Consider the following 16,061-nt stretch of genomic DNA (forward strand, 5'->3'; position numbering starts at 1 on the left):
CCAGAGAAGATGGTGCATGGTATGAGGACTTGATCTCATTTAAAACAGTGGTGTTCTTTAGATGGCAGCTGTATAATTCCCAGTGAGGGAATAATGCAAAGATATTGTTAAATTAGCTACTTATAGCTGTAAACATGTCCCAGTGAAAACGAGTCGGTTTGTGTTTTGTTGTTTGCACATTGTAGAAATAGAGACCTGGCTGTTGGAAACAAAACAGCTCGGCAACGATGAATCTCTGTTGTTTCGTCTTTAGTAGAATTTACTTGTGACGTAATGTTGAGTTAAAAACTCGGTCTGGATTCGTAATAATCTATTTTCTTTTTGTTTTTCTACCTCTAATCCTAACAGGAAGTAATCCTGGTGAAATCAGGTGGCCCCCTTGGCTTGAGCATTGTGGGAGGCAGTGATCACGCCAGTCATCCGTTCGGCATCAACGAGCCTGGGGTGTTCATCTCAAAGGTAATATTTTATGATTTCCTTGTTTTCAAAAAATGTTCCCACTCCTAAAATCTGTTGTAGTCCTGCCGCTGTTATGTTGCCTCACTTTCCATGCGCCCTCTTATCATCAGGTGATTCCTCAGGGCCTGGCATGTCAAAGCGGACTTCGCGTCGGAGACCGAATATTAGAGGTGAACGCCATCGACCTGCGTCATGCCACTCACCAGGAGGCCGTGCGAGCCCTGCTGGCCAACAAGCAGGAGATCCGTATGTTGGTGCGCAGGGATCCTTCACCGCCTGGGATGGAGGAAATTGTCATCCAGAAGCAGCCGGGGGAGAAGCTCGGCATCAGTATTCGTGGAGGGGCCAAGGGTCACGCTGGAAACCCCTTTGACCCCACGGATGAGGGAATCTTCATCTCAAAGGTAAAATGTTTAATTATCACTTCATAGTTACACATTTGGAAGCTTTTTGACCACATTTAAAGGTGCTGGAGCCCAGAGTTCCTCCTTTGTAATGTGTACATTTGAGGCTCGGCTGTTCCTGGGTTAAACCGCTCGTCGTTGGTTGATGTTCAAACAGGTGAGCTCCAGTGGAGCAGCAGCAAGAGACGCCCGACTGCTGGTTGGCATGCGGATCCTGGAGGTGAACAACCACAGCCTGCTGGGGATGACGCACACGGAGGCAGTGCGGGTGCTTCGTGCTGTGGGAGACTCTCTGTTCATGCTGGTGTGTGACGGGTTCGACCCAAACAAAGTCACAGCTGTGGAGGTGAGAAACTTAAGTTGTGTCTAAAGAAGTACGTCTTCAGATTAACCCAAAAGTCCAAAATCCAATGACGCATGACATTTAAACGACTCGAACCAGGAAATATTTGGTGTTTTATCACTACTTTTGCTGTAAAAATGGAAAAGAAATTCTTTTCCCACTGTTTTAAAAACTATTGTGTCTATTTACAGGCATCTCCTGGCATCATTGCAAACCCGTTTGCAACAGGCATTGTGCGCAAGAACAGTATGGAAAGCATCTCTTCTATAGACCGAGATCTGAGCCCAGAGGAAATGGAGATCATGCAGAAGGTACAGTACAGTTTACATATTGTTTTATACACTTAACTGATTATAGATGCTTTGTTATCAACTTCAGACCAGACACCAGAACCCACAATAGAATTTGGCATCGTCAAAACACTATTCATGTGGACGGGTGAGTCAAATGTTTGTTTCAGCGACACTGTGCTTCCACAGCAGTTTGGTGTTAGAAATGGAATCACGTTTGACTCACTCCAACCACGCACACTGCACATACCCGTGTCTCCACCAGATCAGCCAGAAAGCGCCAGCACAGTTGTTTATTTTGTCCAGATTAGCGTTTGGGAGGCTGCCCGTCCTAAAGGAATGCAGGGGCCCGTCGGTTTTATTGAATACTAGTTTTTGTTGTTCCTCTGAACAGACGCACACAGTAGTTTAGAGATTCTGGTGACACAGCCTTCGTCAGAGCCGACACTGTCATCACATGGACATTCTGTTGGTTTAAATGACGCAGGCGATCTAAGCCGGTTATTGATAATTTATTGGGACAGTAAGGATCTTATATCTTCTCCAGGAGTCTGAGATGGTGAGAGAGACGTCACAGTGGGAGCGAGAAGAGATGGAGAAAGTGGTGAGTTAAACTGACAATCAGGGACTGTTGTGGAAAGGTCAGATCTGCAGATACATGAAAATACAACGAGGCGTTAGACTTTAAAAAATTTTGCGAAACTCGAGGTGGAGTGTTAGAGTCAGAGGCTCAGGTTTGTCTGTTACCGGGTGAATGAAGCTTCTCCTCCGCACCCCATGTGGGTATTGTGTTTGACAGAACTATTCCTGCAATGTCCCGCCTTGCATGCTTTTTCTGATCCCATAGCTAATGAATAGATAACTTTCTAATGTGTGTGGATTCTATCCCTTCTTTCCCCTCTGTTTTCTCTCTCTCTCTCATCTCTCCTTTACCTTCGGCGTGTTTGGTGTAATATACGAAATCATCCATCATCATCTCCATACCACCCCCATACTCTTCTGTTACTTCTCTCCACTTCTCCCCCGGCATCACTTCTTCTCCTCCTCATTGCATCACTGTGTGGCTGTGTGGTTGGGTGTCTTCCCCTCTGTACTCTCCTCCTCCTCCTCCTCCACTTCCTGTCTTGGTGAAGGAGCGAATGCGCTTGGATCGTGAGGAGGCAACTCGCCTGCTAGAAGAGGAGACTGAGGTGAGACACTCCTCGACGGCAGGTCCTCAGGCAAACTCTCCTGTCTGTACCTGAACCACAAACACCACAGATCAGCTGCCACAGGATTTTTTTTCCCATGCAACTTATTCCTGGATTTTCAATAAATAAATCTCTGGCATTATTGAGAATGGGTTAGTTTAACTGTAGAGTGTGAATGTGAGCTATGCAAACAGATGTGCAGGTGACTAAGTGAAGAGGTAGTCCAGGTGTTGAGATGATAGTTTGTTTCCGGACGGTAAGGGAGAAACCATTCCAAACTTTACATTCCTTTAATATAAAAACAAATTGCATTTTGAGAGTTTAGGGTTTTCTTTAGTCTGTTTATATCGGAAATATGAAGTTTGGGTCCTAAACCTAAACTAATTGACTTTGAATAGACCTCAGCCTAGACCTCTTCTCACCTCTGTTTCTATTTATTTCCCTGTAGAGCATCGGCACTGGACCTTTAAAACTTGACTACAAAACCCTGGCTGCACTTCCCACCACCAGTCTGCAGAAGGTCAACAGGGTGAGTGAACTTATATCTTAAAAACCGTACGGAAAGCGTCACTGGTTCTGACGCTCAAACGTGCTACTTTTCAGCATTTTTGAAAAAGAGTTCTTCTCAAAAAAAAAGGTTTGTTTCTTTTGAGTTGTAAATCGCTGGTTTTCTTGTGTGGCCTATGTTGGCCCCCAAAGCTCAGAATAGATTTCTTCATGGAATCCCACATATTTATGTCCCCTGAAAACTCCTGAGTGATGGGAGCGGGAATGTTGACCCCCCCGTCCATGTGCATAACCCCAAGTCGACATGACGAACTGGAAACCTCAGGCTCAAGAGGCCAAAACCATGAAAAAACATAAAAAACAAGAGCAACTTGGACCAAGGATTTATCACAGACCAAGGAGTTTGGAAAAAGAATCTCAAGATCAAAGTCATCTGGAAACACGGAGAAGACAGACGACTAAAAGAAGTTTATATTCAGTACAAAGGAAGCTTGGCACTGTCCTGGTTGATAACCGGTCTAAGTGTGGAAGAGAGGGGTGGCGTGGTGGGGGAAGGGGACAGCTGCCCACTATCAACCGGCCTGTTCTCTGTGATATTTTAAAACCTGCATCTCGCTCAGAATTGGATGGAGTCTCTCTGGTGGGTGGGGTTCCAGACAGAGCAGGGAGGGTATCGTCAAACACACACACACAAGTGTTTCAGTTGAAGTTCCCAAAGTCCTCGGAGGAGTAAGTTTGACATCCAGTGCTGTCCTGTCACCCCCCCTACAGTGAGTATAAAGCTGCTCAACGGACGAGAGTTAACTGCCTTAGCTTTTATTTTATTTCGTCTTTCCTGTTGTTGTCTCTGATTCTCGTCTGTCATTCTGTGTGTCTGTGTTGAGTTTGATAACTCGCTAAATCAGCTGATGAATCCAAACCCTGTGTGTATTTTACGGAGCTTTTAACCAATGAATGAAAATGCAGAAAGCTGTTAAGAGTTTTGATTTGATTTGACAGGATCGTTCTGATAAACGCACACGCCCACAATTAGCTTCTTATGATTGTATTGATATATTTTAAAGCTTTAATAGGTTTAAACTTGCCTAAACCATTGGTAATACAAGATAACCACTCTTACTTTCACTTTAAAGTCACAAGGGTGCTTATTTATTAAATTGCATCATTTTAACATTAAACTTAGCCTCAGGTCGTCTCTCTTGTCTTTTTTCAATCGAAAACAAAATACCAGTCTTAGAAAAACCCTGAAGGTCTCGGTCCTGAATGTGTGTTGAGAATCGTCAAAGATGATTTTTTTCAGATTCATAAATCGACCATATCACGGAGGACTCTCTTTACAACGTTTACTTTTTAATCTTAAGATACTTTATAAACTACTTGATGTCTGTTACCAGCATTTCACCTATTAAATCTAAATTTTAGTGCCAGTTGTTCAGTTCTCGGTCTCTTTGACGCGCAGCTTTTCCCAGCAGGGCGAACTCAGTCTGTTGGCATCCCGGCGAGCCGGCAGCCTCGCTCTCCTCTCACACCACAACCCCAGCTGTCCCTCACAGTCTGTGTCGGTGCCAAAAGGCCACTCGTTCACATTCCATCCCACTGACCCTCATCACACGACCGACTCTTATAGTCAGCACGTAGACTCACACAAGTCCTTCACAATGCACATTCTTCTCGGTGTGACTATTTTGATTATGACCAGTTATGTCACGGTCACATCCATTAAAAACATTCCAATGTTTGTGCTTAAGTTGATGGATTGACTCAAAGGTTTCTACATTATTAGGTCTTAATTATGTAAAAACACGCAACATGCACTTCCAGTGTCATGTTTCTTTACGAGGGTTCATTCAAACGTCGCATATTTTCTCTCCTCGTGTCTCCAGCTGTCTTCTCCTCTAAGAACAGTAGGAGTTGAAGTTGTGCTGGAGCCCAAATGTCTCGCTGCTCTGATAATGTAGTTATTTAAGGCAGAGGCCTGAAGTGCCTGAACTGCAGCAATGTGTCCAGTAGCATCATCAGTTAACAAGACTTGAATGATGAGCAGTGAGACTCGTATCTCAACGGCTTCACGACAGATTTAGTGATGTGAGTAACTCGTTTCAGCGGCCGGAGGCTTGAGTGTCAAGTTTCAACACACCTCATCTATTTTAGACCTTTTTCATTCTGTGGATTCTTAGAGGTTCTTTTAAGTTGTCTAGCTAGTTAAAGATATTTAGTTTGTCATGCCTTGTTATTTACCTTCCTTCTCAATTACTCCCTTGTTTTTAAAACTTCAGTCTTTTATTCTCTTACTTTCATTGAACGAGTTATAGTGAGTGAATCTTTTCTGTCCTTCCTTTATGTCACTTCACTGCATCTGTCCTCCTCCTTTCCTTTTACTTCTTGTTCAGTTCTCTACCTCTTCCACTGTGACTGCTCCCATGGAGGCCCCCCTGCAGGCCCAGTACGGAGCCCCTTTAGAGCCCCTGGGCTTCAGCTTAGCTCACCCCACAAACCCCCTCAGCCACATGGATCCCGAGTCCTGCCCTGGTCTAAACGCGGAGCATGATTTTCTCAATGGATCCCAGTTCGCCCCGAATGGGAGTTCCAGTGCTGACAGCGCCTGCTCGTCAACAACCATAAACTCAGCAACATTTGCCCCTGAAGAAGAGGAGAACCTGGTGGACTCTCAGTCTATCTGCTTCAAGGAGAACCCTTTCCTGGTGGCCAATCGCAGGGGAAAAGGTCGCCCCCCCGGCCAGCAGGTCCTGTCGGGGCCTCCTGTCGGCTACGGGAAACCCGGCCAACTGCAGCCGTGGTTGTTCAGCAAGGCAAGCCGCCTGCCTGAGTGTGGTTTGGAGGCCGCATGGAGTGTTACTGCACAGTTTGTCGTTTGGCTTCATTGTGTCGCTTGGACTGGATCATGCGTTTTATATCCCGACTAGTTTTACATTTTCACGCTGATTTGATCTAAACATTTTTTTCTTGAGGTTTATCTAAGTATCACATAGGTAAGCACAAATCATTCAGATCTAGAGCTGCAACAGTTTCTGCTAATTAATATGATACAATGTAATTATTGTTTTTAATCCTTTTTAAAGGACAAAATGCCAAAATCATCTGATTTCAGCTTTAAAATGTGAATATTTGCTAATTCATGAACTTTACTATTTTCTTGATAAAGTGAGATTAAAAATAATACAAGTTGCAGCTCTAGATTCATGACGTCAATTGCAAAACTCTTGTGCCCGTGCAAACATTAATGACGAGCGACCTTTTCTCTCGGGAAGTGCGTGTCCACGTTTGCGTGTGTGGATCTCTGTGTAATAAAGAGCCGAACCTGTGCATGTTTTTGCTGTGAGCACAGAACTTGTGGCACCTCGCGAGGTATTCGGTCACATAGTCGGTTTGAAGTCAGGATCGAGTGGAATGTCTGTCCCAGCAGCTGTGAGCAGGGTCACAAGTCGTGAAGGAACGCGACCCACAAGACGCACAGTGAAGTGCATGTTTATCAGCAGGAGCTTGTTGTGGGTTTAATCTGAGTGGAACACGTTTGTTTGTGTTTTTCTTCACTGCTCTTTCAGCTGCACTCAGTGAAAGTAGAAGCAGGTGTAAAGTGTGTTTTTGTCTTTTTATTTTTCCAGGCCCCTTCCTCTGATTTCACCAGGACAGACAGCCCCATCAGGGAAACACCCTACTCCCCCACCATCCAGCCGGTGAGCCGCGTGAACACCCACCATTCATCTCTATCACAAATCACGTGTTCCTATCATCTCTTTTCTTTATTTTTCTCCTTCTCCATGAGTCACCTCCCAACACTATAGAAGAGCTATTTTACATTTGACACTTTTGACCTCTGCTCACACCTGTAGCCCAGCCACCACTCTTCCAACAGCTCCCTGGCAGGCAGGGAGACCCGCTTCGTAAGTGGGTCGTCTGGCCCTCTCTGCTCTGGCCTGGATTTCTGTACCTTTTTTAGCACGTGTCAGCTGCTCTGCATCTCTTTATAAAACACAGAGGCTAGTTCAGCTATCGTGTCTGGCAATCTGAAAAGCATGTGACCGCTTCTCTGTGGCCAGCTGACGACTGATGCTTTGCCTCATGCACACTGGATTGTGCGTACATTGGAGAAGCAAGATTGTCCTTTGTATCACTAACTGACCAGCTGTGACTCCTAAAAAGGATTTTTCAATTAGCTTTATATAAATTCTTAATTAATCTCTATTTCCAGTGTAGTTCAGACAGTATTTATACACTTAAAAAACGAAAATGGAGAGTTTAGCAAACCCTGGTGGTGTTTCATTGTCCTGGCATCCTAAAAAAAACCACAATATTTACAGGGTTTATGCGGCGTCCTAAAAGTACATTGAAATATTACCTACAAGGTCTTAAATGTTAACATAATCAAGCCCCATCTAAACGTATTTAACGCTTCTTCCACTGTGCTATAAAATGAGTCTTGTTGTGGCGGCATGCGTAGTTTGTAATGTGTGTTTTTGGTCTTTCATGGACACCGACATTCTGATAACAACCAGATTAAAACAATAATCTGAAGTCATGTAAACTGCATTTTTCTGATTTATCTTAACCTGAATAAAATCATACTTGGAATAAGCAATAATCACATTAAGATATGTGAAGTTTGACCAGATAAATTCTTTGTAGTCTTAAAAAGGTCTTAAATTAAAACCTGCAGAAAGTAAAAATGTAGTAACTGTAGGAAGTGATGGTCTGTGCATTTTTAAATTATTTTATTTATTAATTCGTGTTTTTTGCAGGCAAACATTCATTGCACCTCCACTCCCACTGCCAAGGACACCAGCCCATCATCAGTGAGTGTCCATGGAGCCACTCAGAAAATAAACTGCTCTCACTGGTTTAACAATATTTACTTTTCAGGAAACATTTATCACAGACTCTCCCAACGTGATTACATCTCATGCAATGAAAACATTATTTACAGTCATTTGTGTTTATTATTGTTCGGAGTTATATTTACATTTCTAGGCATTTGTTTTGTTGGATTATTGGAGCTTCTAACCCTAAAATAAAGACACATTCATATCACATTAAAAGTTGTATTAGATTGTGAAAATATTCTATACTTGTGCACTGAATAGATCTTTAAAGCACCGTCCATCACTTATCGTACACTAGGTGCATTTCCTTCATTGACTCCAGTCATTTTTAGTTTTTCTTCATCCTAAAGTTTGTCTCTTCTCCGCCTCTTGTATCTGAAACACTTTGTTTTCTCGTCCTCTCCAGACGCGACCGGGTGCCATCCAGCCAGTCGGCCGCGTGTGGCCGAGTACCTCCCCCGCCACTCCGGAAGGCCACAGTCCCAACCCCTTTCAGCATGGCCCCTCCCCCTTCAACTCCCAGACCTCTGTAAGACCCCTCACCACCACATAGGGCTGTTTTATCACCTCTGTCCGCTCTGTGCCACGTCCTGTGACGCCACAGACCACTTTAACGGTGTCCGACAACAGAACAGAAGCTCAGATGTTCATGGCACGAGAATGATTTTAGTTTCTAAATGAGTCTAGAACCAGAGAAAGGAAGGCTTGTGTTAGAAGTCACTTCTGCTGTCTGTGACCTTCAGGCACACCTAGAGGTCACCTGTGTTTGAACTATACCTGTAAACGAAGCGTCCAACCTGACTCTGATCTCCAGAGTCAAACATCACAACCTCATGATTTCATCTTTCTGAAATTTTCGTTTCTTCTCTTGGCAGCAGCTCAACTCAATTGGTAAATACTGACAAATCTATGATTTCATCTCACATCGTCCAGATTGTTTCACGAAGGTGCTCACACAGACAAATCTGTCCGGGCGTTGAAGTTTCCGAGCCCTAGTGTCTGTCTTTCTCTGGCATACTCCCTCCTCTCTCTCATGAAACCAGCCGCCATGCTGTTCACCTTTCTCCTCCACAGTCTTCTTCAACTTTGCTGGTTTTTTTCATAGTCTACCCTCTCCTCCCATCTGTCTGTCTGTCCTCCCCTCCTCCTCCTCCTCCTCTCCCCTTCGCCTCCTTCTACCATATGGACCTACCCCACCCTCCATGTCCCCTGCTCCCTCCCCCCTGCAGCCTCGCGCCCCCTCCCCCACCTCGCCCGACGAGTTCCCCATGAATGTCAAGCAGGCATACAAGGCGTTTGCCGCCGTGCCTCGCTCACTGGCAGTGCTGGAGCCGCCGCAGGTAGGCCAAGCTGCCCGGAATCGCCCGGGTTACGACACACGCATGCTCTGGTGATTGGTTGATCTCACCCCGTCCCCTCCTGACTGGAGCAGGCTGTCCTTTCAGGAGCCTGCGCCGTGTCGGGGGTCCTGTGACGTGCTGTGACGTGTGGAATGCCTTCATCGTGCGTCTTTGTACTCCAGTGCCATCGTCTGTCATACTGGTGTTGACTCTTGATCCATTCGTCCATCCGTGTGTGACTCGTGTACTAATATTCAACCCTCTCTTCCCATGTATATTGAATCCCAGCTGTTAATGAGTCTGCCTGCTCTCTAACTGTCATGTCCGGAGTTCATTGCTCATCACATTTATTAACACCCTCCCTGCTTTTCCCTACAGGAGCTGTATGGTGTGAGGAACAATTTTCATCCGAAGCAACCTTCTCCAGAGGTGAGGAAACATATCGACCACGAAATAATGAAAAGCTCAGCTTTCTGTTTCACTGCACAGGCGTCAATAAAAGCCATTAATTCAGTCATATTTTAGGACTCGACACTTATACGCTCACATCATCAGATTTAGCTTCTGTAGGCATGAATGTTTACAAGTTAGTTTACACTAAAAGTTTTTTGGAAGCCAGGTTTATTCTACTGGAGTTTCAGACGAGTTTGAGTTGAGGAAAGATTCCCGACATAAAAACAAGTTCAACGCTCGGCTCAACATCTTTACAGCAGAAAAAGACTGAATCACCTGAATTACTTTGCACCTTTCATACAAATGAGTGTGTTTCAAAGTGACTTACAAATGAGCAACATGCTGATTATATGACAGAATAAATATAAGTAATTCAACAATCTAAGACTAATCCAGTTGTTCAGTGACTTTTAAAGATATCAACATTTTGTGGCATTAAATGAATAATCCAAATCAAAACAGACATTAATTACTGATGCCATGAAACATCACTATGACATTGAAGCTCAAAAAGTCATGGAAGCGTTTCACTAAAAGGTTACTAAAGGACAAAATAATATTACAGAAGTGAATATTAATCAGCAGATACTAGTTATACACCCTGTGCTTTACTTAGTGGCTCAGAGTGACAGCCTGGTAACGACCTTTGTGGCCTTTTCAGCCTGAGTTGAACAACGAGGTGTTTGATGATGACATAGATGGTCAGGAGGGAGCTGGGAAGGGTGTGACCGGCCAGGTCTCCCCCCGGCAGGAATATATGAGCCTGGCAGCAGTGCCACGTCTCTCCAGGCCTTCAGTGGACCTGCAGGTACCCACCGCCTCTGGGCTGTGGTGTGCTCGGCTTGACCGGTGGTGGTGTTAGGCAGCCGTGCTACTTCTGTCAATAGCGGTCAGATAATTCAGCTTAAATCAGCTCCATGGTGCTGGGTTCTAATTCATTATCTTCTCTTTCTCCTTGGTCCCAAATCCCTTTCGCATCTCTGGTCTTTGGTCTTTTGGAAAATGGCTCTGCAACAATGAAAACAGCAAAAAAATACAACATTTGCCTTAATCATTCTGTCCTCATTTGTTAATATCTCAGCTACTCTAACCTTTACCATTTCCGTCTCCGTACAGAGTCCTTCTCCGGGGGGTACGGGCAGCCCAGAGCAGCGATCTTTCAGGGACAGACAGAAGTATTTCGAGATCGACGTGAAGCAGCAGACTCCTGAAAAACCCAAACCTCGAGTCTCTCTTGTTGGAGAGGATGACCTCAAGAACATGAGGGAGGAAGAAGGTACGTGGGCGTCTCCTTCTACATCCCTCGCTCAACCTCTGCCCGGGGTGACATTTAACAACCTGTCTGTTCATCTCACTCCAGCGAAGAAGTTTGATCAGCGGGCGCAGGAGTACCTCCTGGATGAAGATGAGGAGGATGAGGAGGAGGACTTGGCCAAGCAGGTGGCTCAGATGAAGGCCAGCGGCAAAGTGTTGCTGGACGGCGTGGAGTATAAAGTGGAGCCAGTGTCCAGCCCTTCTCAGCACTGCGCCACACCTCCGAGCTACAACCTCACACCACCGAGCTACTGTGGCAGCTCAGGGTAATAATCTGTGTTCTGCTGTTGCTCAACACATAATGTTTCTCTTCTCCTTTCTTCAGCTAACTGTTCTTCTCCTGTGTAGACCCTCCTCTGTTGACGGTAAAGGAGACTCTCAGAGGAATTCAATGGAGGACAGCTTCAGGCTGGATCAGAGGCCCAACTCCATGACGGGGTAATGACAACGCACAGCGTCACATCTTTTAAATGAAGTCCGTGTGTTGTCGTCTTTGTCACTGAATCTCCTCCTCTGGCTCGTCAGTCTGATCCCAGCGTATCAAGGGGAGTCGGCGGCTCCCATCCGCACGGCCAAGGCAGAGCGCCGACATCAGGAGAGGCTTCGTATGCAGAGCCCCGAGCTGGCGGTCGCCCTCGACAAGGACCTGTCCCCGGCCGAGAAACGAGCTCTGGAGGCTGAGAAAAGAGCCATGTGGAGAGCAGCACGGTAAAAGAGCAGATTTACACATGGCGACTCCAGATAGGAATCAAACACGTCCCTATTGGTTCATTAAACCTTTTCTTTACTTTTTATCCTCACTTTGTATTTTCAGCACTGGTAGTAAAAAAAAAAAAGCATCTGGTGATTTCTAGGGGTTGAATCAGTCATTAACGTCCTCTGTGTCTGTTCAATTATTGATGATGTAAAGATACTCAAATTACAGCCGACACTTGGTTCGATGTAGCCTCCATTACGACTTCTCTTCCCCCATCACATTTCCTGATAAACAGGAAGCTCCATTAATGTGCAGTTACCACAAATACATGTTTACAGCTAAACGTGTGTTGTGACGGCAGCATCCTCTGTGTGTGTGTGGTTGTTAGTCTGTCTCCCCTCCCTTATTATTTTAAGTCTAAAATGCCTCAGAAAAGAAAAAGCCTATTATTATTTCTGCTTCTCTTACTTGTGTGAGTGTTTTATCTTCCACTCTTTGGTTTTCTCCTCTTTTTCTGTCTTTGTGCCTTTTTCTTTCCTCCTTCCTCTCTCCATGTTTCCTCCTCTTCATTTCTCTCCTCCACCCTGGTGTTCTTCATCCCACTCTCCCCTCCTCTCTGTCACCCTCTTCCTCCCCCTCTCGTCGGCCTCGTGGGCACAGGCCCTGTGGTCTAGAGGAGGATGTTAGGCAGTATGAGCAGGACCTGGCTAAGAGGCTCTACCAGGCCCGGGTGAGGGCGTCTCAGGGCACGGCTGAGGCCCCCCAGCCCCCCACCTCTTCCTCTACCTCCTCCTCTGCAGCCTCCCAGCTCAGGTCTGCTCCGCGGCCCAGGCCACCAGGGCCAGACGCACGGCATCATGGGGGTGTGCTGGGGTGCTTTGCCGTTGGTATTTTAGCTAGAGGCCGGTTTTGGAAAGGTCCAAGCAAGCACTCGCAGCGACGCCGCTGTGACAGTGCTTCACTGCCTTTCTAGAGCTGTCTTGCTTCTGCACGTCTTTGCTGTTTCCATTTCTAGCTTCCTCTGACTCCTCCCTCTCTGCCCTCTGTCTTGTCTCCCCCCCCCCCCCCCCCCCCCCCCCCCCCCCCCCTCTCTGCAGCACTCTCTTCATTTTCATTCGTGCCTTGCTGTTCTCTTGAGTTTTCATTCTGTGATTTGCACTAACACACAGCCTGCAGTAGGTTTGCAAGCTATTTGTGAGTTCAGGGTAAACCTACTCGCAGGAGGTCGTCCTTTTCCTGGAATGCCCCAATGATTTTTATTGTGCAATGAAATTCAGCCGGTTTGTCACAGCACACCAGGACAAGGAGAACCCAGAGTTAGTAGTGACGGGTGCGGCACCCACCTCAGTGGTGTGTGCCTGTTTGTATCATTACCTCCTTAAGGCTTTAGTTTCCTTTTTCTAGTTACTGTCATTTATCTGATCATGATGGTGTCTCTTGCAGAATGAAGTCTCTGGAGCAGGATGCGCTGAAGGCTCAGATGGTCATTGCAAAGTCTCGCGATGGGAAGAAACGTGGGACGTTAGACCAGCTGACGGAGTCGCCGTCGCCTGCTCCCACCCCCTCTCCTACACCTATGGAAGGTAGGACGCTGCTCTCTATCCCAGCTTTTTACGTGACAACCATCTTCTCATGTACTTGTGTCGTGGATTTAAAGTTTCTCATGCTGGCTAATCAATGGAATTTTGAAATATTTACCTCTTGATTTAAGATCTCAATTTCAAGAACTGCGTCACTGTCCAAATACTTATGGACTGGACTGTATATCTTAGAGTACTTTGAAGAAAACTTTAAACTTCTAAGTACATCTTTACATCTTTAAGTATATCTTTTCTTACTTTTTCTATTTTGGTGTCCACACCACTCCGGAGTTTTCGAGTATCTCAATTTCAGAAGTTTGGAAACGCTTCATTTTAGTAAACAATCTGCTTCCTCCAACTTTAAAACAGAATTTATTTGCATGCATCATGAAGCCTGATCCAACTGTGTTTTTTCTCCGACAGAGCTCAGTCCTTGTGGAGTCACTTCACCGGGCAGACTGGTAAGAATTAACTTTAAAATCTTCCTGGTTTCAAGTTTGTTTTTCTCTCATTTTTCCACTGGCCTTTGTGTCACTGTGAATGTTTTACTGTTTCCTCTCTGAGGACCTTGAGAGCTTGAATCATCAAATATTTAAACAAATCTCTGATTTTGCAGTTTATTCTGAGGAGTTTTACTTGAAAAGTCAACAAATGAGGTTGTTTGTTTACAAGCTGGAAAAAGGTAAAAGTAGATTTGCTTCCAAACACATTAATTCATCATCTTGCTCATTGTCACTCTGGCCAATCAGTGCTGAGAACACACTGCTCCCCCATCCAACGCCACAGCTGGCTGTCTGAATCACCCATGAGCCTCTCTGCCTCCTACCTCTACTTTTTCCATTTCCTCAACTTTTTCCCCTCCCTCTCCTCTTTTATTTTGATATCTTCCCTCTGCAACCCTTTCTCCTCTGACCTATTTTGTCCCATCCTCTTCCCTCCTCTCTTCTCTCTCCCTTGACCCCTGCTCATCCCTGTTTACTATCCTTCTAGTCCCTGTCGTCAAAGAAGTTTGACTACCGACAGTTTGCCGCCATTCCTTCTTCCAAACCCGTATACGACATCCAGGTATTGGCTGCATGCCGAGATCCTCCCGGGCCTCGTCCCTCCTTCCCGTGGCTTTCCCTGCTGCCTCTCTCTTCCCCCTCCAGTTTCTCTGTTAATCATGAGGCATCAGTGTAAACGCATTCTCGGTTGTGGCTCCGCGGTTGATGAAAACTTCCTGCTCTGCACGGTCACAGTGGTGTGGCTCACTCACTAACTCTCAACCTGCACAATGAAAAAACCCTTTTACTTTAGATAATGGCACAGAATCCCGCCCCTGGTCTCCTCCCCCCTTAACACTCACATGCAAGAGCATCGTCAGCAGTAACCATCACAACCATCGGCCCCTCAGCTAATCAGTCACAGACATTAACACTCACCAGCTGTAGAGACACAGTTTTGTCCCCACTAACCAGATTTGGTCTCAACAAACTCTGCATCTCATCCACTTGTCACTTTAACATCTGTCGGCTTGTTCCACGCATGTGTCGCACTTCAGGGGGATTAACGCGTCCAACGTGGATTTTCCTCTCATGCTCCGGCTTCTGCGTAAGGCCCCCCCCCCCCCCCAACTGCACTTTCAAAAGTTTAGTGTATGCGTGTGCCACATGTTTAATTTCATTTGCGAGACGTAAGAGAGAAGGGAGGGGAGCTGGTGTTTTACTTGTGGTCGTGGTCAGGTGTCTGTGGTTGTCTGTTGTCTGCGCTTTTCTCTACAATGACGTTTGCATGACAGTTTTGACCTCCTGCTATTCGATGACTTTTTTGACCAGCCTGCCCCCTGCTGCTAAAAAGAAACTCGTTGAGGAAACACTGTCCTGTACGAGTCAGTGTATAAAGTCTGACCTTATCCTGTGTGTTGTCAGTAAGATGGCTACTGGTTAAGTAACGAGCTGCTTCTAGACAACAGAGTTAAACTATAATCTAATAAAATAACTTGACTGGTGTTGGTTCCTTCATCGTGTATTGGTGGTATCAGTGGATTGTTGGCGCTGTACGGTTTCTGTTTGCCGTCTCTCTGTGGCTGTGCCCTCACAACACACTGAACCCTGGAACCTGACGACCTGACTAAACCTCCCTCTGCTTTAACATGCCAATCTCTCCCGGGGGGGGAGTAGAGGTACTTTCTGTGGCTCTGACAGACGGGGAGCTGACATGTCGCCTCACTGCCAGCTCCACCACTCACATGGTGAAGGTTTCCCCCGAGGGTACAGGTCTCACACCCCCCCGCTGCTCCGTTACTCACTGTCCTGTCTCTTCTTCCAGTCTCCTGACCCAGTCGACGACCTGCAGTTTATTGACGACGGCTCCAACAGCCCAGGTGAGAAGCAGAGCGACTCAGTGTGTGTGTGTGTGTGTGTGTGTGTGTGTGGACACTCAGTAATGAATTCATTACCTCACATCCTCTATCCCCTTTGATTCAGGTGACTACCTGGGATAAGCAGCTCCTATTGGTAGGATCCTGTGTGCATGTGTTTGTGTCTCTCTGTGTGTGTGTTTGGGCTCAGTTTGTATGAGTGTGTGTTGGTTTGTGGTTTTAAACTCTAACACGCTTGTGTGGCAAACTGGGTTCAGGTGTGCGTTACCTGATCTGAAGCAGCAACT

At 45.9% G+C, this 16,061-nt stretch overlaps 1 protein-coding gene across 25 annotated transcripts in view; it reads left to right on the plus strand.

Annotated features, from left to right (window-relative positions):
- scrib (scribble planar cell polarity protein) overlaps window positions 1-16,061 on the plus strand; it is a 57,546-nt gene that overhangs the window by 39,019 nt on the left and 2,466 nt on the right. For 3 of the 25 annotated variants that reach the window (XM_034572332.1, XM_034572331.1, XM_034572335.1), the window contains 24 exons: window positions 349-459; window positions 570-863; window positions 1,021-1,209; window positions 1,398-1,517; window positions 2,044-2,100; window positions 2,630-2,686; window positions 3,135-3,215; window positions 5,584-6,003; window positions 6,817-6,888; window positions 7,045-7,095; window positions 7,951-8,004; window positions 8,438-8,560; window positions 9,261-9,371; window positions 9,750-9,800; window positions 10,486-10,632; window positions 10,941-11,100; window positions 11,185-11,404; window positions 11,487-11,576; window positions 11,664-11,846; window positions 12,496-12,648; window positions 13,279-13,418; window positions 13,839-13,876; window positions 14,406-14,480; window positions 15,723-15,777. In XM_034572332.1, coding sequence (XP_034428223.1) covers window positions 349-459; window positions 570-863; window positions 1,021-1,209; window positions 1,398-1,517; window positions 2,044-2,100; window positions 2,630-2,686; window positions 3,135-3,215; window positions 5,584-6,003; window positions 6,817-6,888; window positions 7,045-7,095; window positions 7,951-8,004; window positions 8,438-8,560; window positions 9,261-9,371; window positions 9,750-9,800; window positions 10,486-10,632; window positions 10,941-11,100; window positions 11,185-11,404; window positions 11,487-11,576; window positions 11,664-11,846; window positions 12,496-12,648; window positions 13,279-13,418; window positions 13,839-13,876; window positions 14,406-14,480; window positions 15,723-15,777 — 3,052 coding nt within the window. Of the gene's footprint in view, window positions 1-348; window positions 460-569; window positions 864-1,020; window positions 1,210-1,397; window positions 1,518-2,043; window positions 2,101-2,629; window positions 2,687-3,134; window positions 3,216-5,583; window positions 6,004-6,816; window positions 6,889-7,044; window positions 7,096-7,950; window positions 8,005-8,437; window positions 8,561-9,260; window positions 9,372-9,749; window positions 9,801-10,485; window positions 10,633-10,940; window positions 11,101-11,184; window positions 11,405-11,486; window positions 11,577-11,663; window positions 11,847-12,495; window positions 12,649-13,278; window positions 13,419-13,838; window positions 13,877-14,405; window positions 14,481-15,722; window positions 15,778-15,880; window positions 15,911-16,061 lie in introns of all 25 variants that reach the window. The other 22 variants (XM_034572351.1, XM_034572356.1, XM_034572339.1 and 19 more) reach the window with 21 other exon arrangements.

The sequence above is a fragment of the Hippoglossus hippoglossus genome, chromosome 20 (genome assembly GCF_009819705.1).
Source record: "Hippoglossus hippoglossus isolate fHipHip1 chromosome 20, fHipHip1.pri, whole genome shotgun sequence".
Classification (NCBI taxonomy): Eukaryota; Metazoa; Chordata; class Actinopteri; order Pleuronectiformes; family Pleuronectidae; genus Hippoglossus; species Hippoglossus hippoglossus.